The sequence below is a fragment of the Tupaia chinensis genome, unplaced genomic scaffold, assembly GCF_000334495.1.
Source record: "Tupaia chinensis unplaced genomic scaffold, TupChi_1.0 Scaffold000173_1, whole genome shotgun sequence".
NCBI lineage: Eukaryota > Metazoa > Chordata > Mammalia > Scandentia > Tupaiidae > Tupaia > Tupaia belangeri.
Window position 1 is genome coordinate 1,805,346 of NW_006159648.1, and position 9,900 is coordinate 1,815,245.

The following is a 9,900-nucleotide window of genomic DNA, read 5'->3' on the forward strand; positions in this document are numbered from 1 at the left end:
GAGAAATCACCCCCCAGGGGGGATGGTCACGCCGCAATCCCTTCTCCTCCATTCTCCTCTCGGGATCTTAGGCACGCACGCACACGCGCCCGGCGTGAGTTTTAAGCCACCAGGTCCGGGACACGAACCGCGGTCGACTACATGGGAGTCCAGCGACATAGCCATTACGCTAACTGCTGGTTCCTGGCATTGCTTTTCTAGGCAAAAATGCATCTTGACTTTTCGGACAACCCAATACTTACAAAAACAAGAATTTGACAGTGTTAGAATAACTTTCCTTTATGGAATTCAGTAAAGGAACAGTCCCCTTTAGAATTCCAAAAAAAAAAAAAAATGACTATGAGTGGTGTTTTAATATGTTTAATTCTATTGTGCCTTACTGGGGTAAGAATCTCACTCATCAAGATGAAAGACATTTTTAAAATAAGATTGTTAATATAGGAAAATGCCAGATATTTTGTCTGGCCAGTACTGCTTTTCCTGCAGTTTCATCTTTAGAAACCAGGCACAGTTTAATCTATCAAATATGAATTACTCTTAAAGGGTTTTTTTTTTTTTTCATGAAGAACATCAAGGAGTTATTTTTGTCACTTATGCCCCTGACAAGATCACATCTATGCCCGATAGAATAAAATCTACAGCTGCCTGGATAATCTGGCACGCTGCGATTTTAATGTGTTATTACCCAGAATGACTCCGTGCTGTTAATGAAAATATGAATTACCCTTTAAGAGTAATTCATATTTGATAGATTAAACTGTGCCTTACTGGGGTAAGAATCTCACTCATCAAGATGAAAGACATTTTTAAAATAAGATTGTTAATATAGGAAAATGCCAGATATTTTGTCTGGCCAGTACTGCTTTTCCTGCAGTTTCATCTTTAGAAACCAGGCACAGTTTAATCTATCAAATATTGAATTACTCTTAAAGGGTTTTTTTTTTTTTTCATGAAGAACATCAAGGAGTTATTTTTGTCACTTATGCCCCTGACAAGATCACATCTATGCCCGATAGAATAAAATCTACAGCTGCCTGGATAATCTGGCACGCTGCGATTTTAATGTGTTATTACCCAGAATGACTCCGTGCTGTTAATGAATATTGCTGCCAGCTATTGTTCCATGATGTCCTGAAAGGAATGATTTCTATTAATGCTACGTATCCATAACAAGACTTGTATAGCCATACTTTGTATCTTTATTTAAAAATGGTGTTCATGTGGGACAGTGTCAGGTAAAGCTGACAATTAATGTCATTTTCTAACTGGCTACAGCTAATCAGCTTGCCTACTCTGAATATCAAATAACTACATAATGGGCAAATTTCCATTCGTGAAGCTTTTTAATGCTCTCTTTTGTTTCCCGTTTGGCTCTTTTCAATTGTTTATATAATGTGGTTTGTCATATGTTAATTTGCATGTGGGGGTAGGAGATGGGAGGGCAAAGGTGATTCACATGCTTGCTGGCTTGCTCTCATCTCCTGTGGTTCCCACTTTCCCTGAAGCTGTTAGAACCCATCAGATTTGCAAAGTCAACTCAGTACAAATCAATTGGGCTCCACATTGAAATTCTGGAGGGTTTAGAGTCCTGCAAAACCTCGATGCGAGTCAGTGATCCAAATGACAGCCCTGGCGATTTTCTCTCACTCATTCCTCACTTAATTCTTTAGAGTCACTGCTCTGTGCTCATTGAGGAATACATGAATTAGAGTTAGGGGAGAATTAGCCACACAAAAGGCATCAGTAACTGCATCTTAACCCTGGGTGATTTTCTCCTTCAACACTTAAAGCTTCTGTGCAAAAGAAAATAGGAAAGAGGAGGAAAACCCACAATCTATAAACTTTGGGGTCATTCATTTAAATAGGGTGAATAAACTGTTATTAATTAGTGACTTTATCACCAGGAAAAAAAATGTTTGGGGCTGAATATAAATTGCTGTCAAGCTTTTGCTTAGGAAAACTTTACTCTGTGTGCGACCAAAACAATCAAAAATGAGCTTTTATCGCACTGACGCTTCTAAAATGTGTAATTTTGGGAGGACTTGAAACTGTCAAATGAAATTGCTCCAAGAAGTATAAGAAGTGATAAATCAGGAGACTAAGCACATTCTTTGAATCAAAATTTGTTTCTCTTTTGGTATTTGTCCGTTGGTATTAAATAGTCATAATGAATGGGCATTTCTATTTTCCCTATAAATTGAATTTTTTGCTATATATGCATGAACATTGTATTCGTGTTGCACATTAACCATCTCGATGTTCTGTAAAGCACAAATAATCTACCGTCTTTGAAGAATGCATCCCAGACTTTTGACACAATTGATTTAACCTCATCTGTCTTCATTTGTGGCCCATCCATTAATAACACTAACCTGATGTGAAATGAGTCATTTCAAATGAATGAAAAATAATGCTTTTTACTAATCTCTACTAAATGTATTCAAAGATTTCTTTCTGTCATCAAACTTTACCCCATCGGTTTTCACCCCGGCTCTGAAAAGATTTACAGGGGCTACTACTTGTCAAGCCATTGCATATAGTTGGCTGCTGCTTAGCTTTCATTTTCTCCTAGGAGGTGGTAAACAAGAAAATAAGGTGTTTTCTGTAGATGTGTTCTTTGATTGTTTCTTGTTTTCTTCTGTCACTAACTTGTTTTTTCTATTCTGTGTTTAATCTGCTGTCTTAATGGATTCAGCTTCAGAAAAGAGAGCGCTCTTGCAGAGCCTATGTCCAGGTACTTTCTGCGTTTTTATAAATGCGTTAAGTTGTTGAATTGTCTCTGTGGGTGATAGCATGCATGAACGTCTCATAGCACAATGCCAATGTATCCTTTTGAACTGAAAAAAGATGTCAGGGAGGGTATGAAGGCTGGGAATGGAAAGACATAGGGAAGAGGGTATGTGCTAAAAGCAAACTTGGTGGTATCAGTGAGTTGTCGAATAACACAAAGAAGGAATGGGACTAGGCTGTGAATATTTTAGTCATCACTAAGAGGTGAGTTGGGTGCCATGCAGAAATCTCTAATATCTTCACAGGGGTTGGCATAACAATATTTCCTTTATACATTGAGCCAGCTAATATGTGAGCAGCCAGTCATTCAGAATTGACACCCAGAATCAGCTAAGAAAACATGCAGTCTGGGAAACTTGGAAGGTCATGCTTCTGTTTCCCAGTGTAACTGTTTATTTTGCTCAAGGCATGCTTGGGACTATCTTACTTTCTCCTTGCAAAAATGTTACTCCTAAGGTAAATACCCATTTTGTTTCCCAGTTAACATATTCTACTTTGTTTCTAAGTAGTAACCAGTTTTGTGTAAAAGAGAAGAGTCCCCAAAACAAGCTCCATGGAAAAGAAGGAAGAGAGAGGAAGGGAATGAAGGAGAGAGGAAAGAAGGGCAATAGAATTGTGATTGTAAACTTTCTCTACATATATATCATGGTATTTTTAAAGAAAATACAGGTGCATTTATAGATAACCCCAAGAACCGAGTTAATGGTTATGAGATTGGCAGTCTTAAAACAAAATCTTTTCATTTTATTCAGTTTTGACATAATATTATTGGATGTTTTTAACCAAAACCCTAAGAGATTAAATTGATGTAAATACTACTGGGTTGTCGGAAAAGTCATGATGCATTTTTGCATAGAAAAACACAGAAAAAATACATCATGATTTTTCTGACTACCCAGTAGATATCAATGTGTTCATTTATGTCTTTGAAGTCATCTGAATATTCACATCTGTTGTCCTTCGGCATAGTATAGAACTGGGAATTGAATTTATAATTAGGAAGGGACTTAACAAGCATAAAATCATTGCAAAAGGTACTAGATGGCCGTAAGGGAAAGTGAGGTTGTGAAAAGCTCAATATAATAAACGTGTTAATGAATGAATATAACTCTGTGTGCTGTTTATACTCATTTGCTTAATTCTGGCTAGCAAATTGTTTTTCTTATGGTTGCTCCATTTTAAATTCCATACAGGAGTTTTTGTATTGCCTCAACAAATATTCGTGCACAAAACAAATACGGTCTCTGCTGTAGGATTTGACTATCTACTGGACAGTATTGATTAATACATGTTAGCACGTTACCACTTCAGATGAGTTTAAATACTATTGAATAGACTCAGCTTTCTTTAGTTACACTCTCATTCTGGGACCACGTACTGATCATTTCGATTGGATTTGGTGGTTTTGAAGTCTCCTCAGCACCACAAGAACACATTATGTGTGGTACCTGTCAGTCAGTTAAACGTGTGAATGGCCAGACCTTTCTGTTACATGCTGCTTCTGTGGGGGAGGGAAAATTTCTTTCCCTCACCCATGTGGCTGAGGCCTCTGTAACAAAAGAAAGAAAAACTACAGAATAAAGAGATACAGAAGTTTAATTTAACATGACTTTCATGTGACCCAGGAGCCTTTAGAGATGAAAACTGAAAGAAACAGGGAGACCTATGTGTTTTTATGCTTAGGTATGGTGAAGAGTAGACAGTGGAGAAGCGTGGTTGGAAACACGGAGGGTGATCTAAAAGTAATAACCGGGAAACTTAGCAAGGCCTTTTTGTTCAGATTCTTCTTGACATCTCTGTCTTCAGCTCCTTTCCCCTTGGGTCAAAGACATGCACCTCTCAAATGAGGATCTTACAACCTGCTTCAGGGGAAGGGCAGAAAATTCCACCTTGGTTTGGTGACCTACTTCAGGGGAGAAGGGAAGGGAGCAGGTGAGAGCCACCTTCTTGCTTCTGTTGTTTTCTCAAATGCCAAGGTGTCATATTTTGAGGTAACATATCTTGACCCGATGAGCCATTCAGTTCTTACTACATTTACTCTAAGGATTTTTTTCTTTTTTTCAGAGTGATTGCAATTTTTAAAAAAATAAATGAAAAAAAAATTTATTTTTATTTCTGGCGAGCTTCATTCTGAATTTGAAGTCATATGGCAAGGGCATTTTGTGAGATAGTCATTTAAAAGGAAAAGAAATGTTAACATTCAACAGAGGATAGGAAGATAAGTTCTTAATTCACATTTCTCGTTCTAAGATAACAAATCGTTGTGTACGAGAAACTGTTCAGACTTGTTTTTCTAGGGTTTTGAGAAAGAACTTGGTTTGAGAAGTTGATATCAGTGTGTGTGTGTGTGTGTGTGTGTGTGTGTGTGTATTAATGTATATAAAACCTATACTTTTAGTGTGTGTTTTAGTAGAGAGATTAAAGTATTCTTTTGCACTGAAAGCTGAAGATCGTTTTCGAGCAATATTAGGATTGTTTGTGATGGCAGACTATGCTATCCTTGTAAGGGGGCCTTTGGGATAATTAACCTCTCGGTATTCAAATCTATGAAATGCATGGTCGTTCAAACATGAATCTCTGATGGAAAATTAAGAGCACAGTTTATTCGATGGCTGGTTTCCTGGTGTTATAATTGACTAGCTCTGAATAAATGTTTCAGCTATTGACTAAACATCTGATAAGGCCAAATTCCAGTGGAATATCGGTGAAGCAGAAATGCTCTGCTTACCAAGACACTGTGCTGCCTTTGTTGGTCGAAATGTAGATGTTTATTTTATGAAATTCCAGAGTGAATAACACTTTAAGATTTAGATTTTTTAAATTTTGAAGATTTCTTTCATGTTCTCCATAATTTCTATGTTCAATGCACATCCAAGGCTACCTATAAAATAGATATGAACTGAGACCAGCAGTAGCATAATGACTGTGTGGCTGAACTCCCATGTAGTTGACTGCGGTTCAAGTCCCGGACCCAGTGGCTTAAACTCATGCCGGGTGTACATGCATGTATGACCAAGATCCCGAGAGGAGAATGGAGGAGAAGGGCTTGTGGCATGGCCATCCCACCTTGGGGGTGATTTCTCACTTTCTGTCTCGCATCTCTCTCTGTCTTTCTGACAAATGCATGCACCCTATAGCAAAAAGACTCTCAAAAAATATATATAAAAATTTAAAAAAAGATATGAACTACCCTTGTAGTGCTTTATGCATGAAATATGAAATAAGATGATTGTCTAGTTATCATGAGTTTCTTAAAATTATGTAGCCTTTCCAGTAGGCACAAGCAATCATTCTTCTAGAGTGGATTTGACCTTTCAGCTTTCTTTATATATTTTTTTCAAGAATTATTTATTCATCTATTATTATTTTTCAATTTGACCAGAGAGAGAGAAAGAGAGAGAGAGAAAGGGAAAGTGATAAACAAGCTGCCAGGTCTGAGACCCGAACCGTGGTCAGTCATGTGGGAGTCGGTGCCCTTAACCACCATGCCACCTGCTGACCCCAGTCCTTTTAGCTTTAAGTTATGTAGAGGTTAGTGGCTATTTATAGAATTATCTAGGGAACCAGCAGTTAGCGTAATGGCTATGTCGCTGGACTCCCACGTAGTTGACCGCGGTTCGCGTTCTGGACCTGGTGGCTTAAAACTCACGCCGGGCGTGTGTGTGTGTGCGTGCCCAAGATCCCGAGAGGAGAATGGAGGAGAAGGGATTGTGGTGTGACCATCTCCCCTGGGGGGTGATTTCTCACTTTCTGTCTCTCTGTCTCTCTCTGTCTGGCGAGCGCATGCTCCCTATAGTGAAAACCTCTCCCTCTGCCCCCCCAAAAAGAATTATCTAGATTCATCTTTTATGTCTCTTGCTTTTTACCTTTTGTTTATTTCACACGCAAATAAAAGCATCGTGAAGTCTGAACTGTCAGCTGTCAACCGTAATAACTGATCTGTAGGTGACCAATTAAAAGGTAGTTGATATTATTTTTTTAAATATGTGAATCTTCTAAAAGCCATGATATAGTCATGTAAGATATAACAAGACTTTGGCCAGTGACAGCCCACAAATGCAGTGGTGGTCTTGTAAGATCAGACATGATAGCACAGGTACGTAGAAGGCTTCGTCATCCAGGTTTGTGTAAGTACAACCTGTGATGTTTGCACAGTGACGCAGTTGTTTAAGGATGCATTTCTCAAATTATATTCCTGGCGTCCAGCAATGCATGACTATATTTACATCTCAAGAGTGACAACAACGACAAAATGAAAAATGGATCCAATATACTTAGGTATACTTTATTTTTTCATTTAGTTGTCATTTTATTTGCTTTTCAATTTATTTTTAGGAGATATTTTTAAAAAATCTCTGCCACTGTGTAGAGCAAATAGCATACATTCTTATTTAATATTCATCATGATTCTGTTACAGAATTATTGCAGTTAACTTACCAAAAATTAAATAAATAAAAATATCTCTGCTATAGAGCACATGTGCTTGCCAGAGAGACAGAAAGTGAGAAATCCACACCCCCCACCCCCCGCTCCCGCTGCTAGGGGGAAAGACCATGCCACAATGTCTTCTCCTCATTGGATCTTGGGCATGCATGCACATGAACCCAGTGTGAGTTTAAGCTGCCAGGTCCAGGACTCAAACTGCAGTCAACTACATGGGAGTCCAACAATGTAACTGGACACACCATATGCTGGTACCTGTAATTTTATTTAAAAAAAAAAACCTTTTTTTAATTGACAAAGGGCATGTGGGCTTGCCAGTGAGAGAGAGAGGGGACATGGTCACACCACAATCTTTCGTCCTCCATTTCTCCTTCCCATCAGGAGTTTGAGCATGCATGCATGTTCACCCAATGTCAAGTTGCCTGGCCAGGATCCAAACTGTCGTTGACCATGTGGAATCTGGCTTCCTTAGTCACTGTGCAATGAGGACAGCCTAGTAGTGATATTCCTTTTCTTCTCACTTTTTAAAAAAAATTGGCCAGAGGGTATATATACTTGCCAGAGGGAGACAGAGGGAGCAGGAGAAAGCATCATCCCCAGTGAGGCATGGTCATGCTGCAAGTGCTTCTCCCTCTCCATCCTGCTGGGATTTGGGGCACACCCATGTGCCAGACAGAATTTCAAGCCGCCGGGGTCAGGATTCAAACTGCATATCCTGTCACATGGGATCCGGCTCCTTTAACCATCAGACCATCCATGGAGCATGCCCTCTAATTTTTTATTAAAATAAAAATTCTGTTGATTTCTGAAAGATGGAGATGGACATATTTCATAGTAAAACATATCATTACCACCTCTTGGACCTAATGCCTTCCTTTAGGAAATGCTAAGTGTTATGCTGGAGGAGAAAACTGATGCTTGTGTTAAACACGCATATTAAACTGCCACTATGATGTAACGTTACCAGAAAGGACATTAAGGGTAGAGGTGAGGGGTCAGTAAGTGGCACTGGACCCCCACATGGCTGACCGTGGTTCGAGTCCTGGACCTGGCAGTTTGCTTTCTCACTTTTCCTCTCTCTCCCTGTCTCTCTCTGGAGAATTAAAAAATAATAATAATAAATACACATTAAATACATAATTCTTTAAAAAGTGAGAGAGAGAGAGAAAGAGAGAGAGAGAGAGAGATGGAGGTGAGTTGGCTGAGACCTAAAGAGGAAATGATCAGCCTACGATGCTACGACTAACTCTGGTGGCATTGCCAGTGCATCTCGATTTGTGTCCTGTGCTTCTCCAGTACCGTAATTAAGAATAACAATGGTTTGGTAATGAGTAAACACATATGTTGGGCACTAATTATGTGACTGTCACTGTGTAGAGCAAATAGCATACATTCTTATTTAATATTCTTCATAAGTCTGTTATAGAATTATGTAAGTCTGTTATATAATAATTCTATAATTATAGAATTATTGTTAAAGCATTATTGCAGTTAACTTACCAAAAAGAAAATGGAAGCCTAGGGAAGGTTGAATGACTTTCACAAGGTCACACAATAAATATAAATAAAATAAAATCAGAACTTCAATTTGCAATTATTTTTTCTCATTTTTCAACCTTGAATTGCAGTCTTTAGAGTAGTAATGTGTGTTATCATTGTTCTCTTTAGAAGGAACTATGAAGAATTACTGGTGTTCTTTTTTTTTTTTTTTAACTACTTCTAAAGCAGGGCCTTTTCCTGGTTAGGAAATATATTTTCATTTCTATCAGCAGTTTCTTTTGTCTTCCCAATCTCAGAGGCAATATGTTTGCCCTAGAGTCTTCTGTCGACCTTGCTTAATGGAGATATAAGCACATCTAGGTATTGATGTGAACCATTGCAGTCACTGTTGGGAACCTGCTGTTACCTGCCAAACCAGGCTCAGCACTGATCAGAAAAAACTGACAGATAGACGAACATTTAAAAAATACACACACACCCCTATCTGTTTTTCTTCTTTTTTAACATTTGAAAGGCAGGTGCCCTGTATGTTTTTTGATGCTTATTTGAAACAAGCCCTCTTCTTTTTTGAATTTGGAACTTTATTTGTTCATTTAATTTATTATTTTACTTGTTTGTTTATCTTAAAAAATCGATTAGAAATATCTTGTAGTTCAGCAATGTAAAACCAGTCTTTCTCTCAGACTGGAAAAACATCCCAAGTCGTCAACAACAAAAATATTTAAGGACTACTAGTTGACCCTGTAGGTCCTATAATCTTTTGTTTGTTTTTTTAAAGAATTATTTTATTTAACTTTATTTATTTATATATTTATTTTAATTTGACCAGACAGGGTGAGAGAGAGAGGGAGGGAGAGATGAAGAAAGTGAGAAAGCAAGCCACCAGCTCTGGGATTCAAGCTGGATTCAGCCATGTGGGAGTCCACCTCCCTTAACCACCATGTCACCTGCCGAGCCCAGGGGTCCAGTAATCTTATCAACACTGGGAACATAGCAAAGCACTTAATGGGCAAAATCCTTCTCTTCAAGGGAGAAAAAAGTCTATTGGAGAATATAAACAATATACTGAATATAGTATGTCAGGTAACAATAAATGCTATAGACCCAAAGAAAATTAGAAATGAATTACTGAGGTGATATTTGAGCAGCATTCTGACGGAGCTGAG

General features: G+C 38.3%; 1 protein-coding gene across 10 annotated transcripts in view; it reads left to right on the forward strand.

The window, feature by feature from the left end:
- Positions 1-9,900, forward strand: part of ADGRL3 (adhesion G protein-coupled receptor L3) — a 609,531-nt gene that overhangs the window by 417,764 nt on the left and 181,867 nt on the right. For 8 of the 10 annotated variants that reach the window (XM_006146256.3, XM_006146257.3, XM_014586937.2 and 5 more), the window contains one exon: positions 2,696-2,734. The exons of the other annotated variants lie outside the window; for them this stretch is intronic. In XM_006146256.3, the coding sequence (XP_006146318.1) occupies positions 2,696-2,734 (39 nt within the window). The remainder of the gene's footprint in view (positions 1-2,695; positions 2,735-9,900) is intronic. 10 annotated transcript variants of the gene reach the window in all.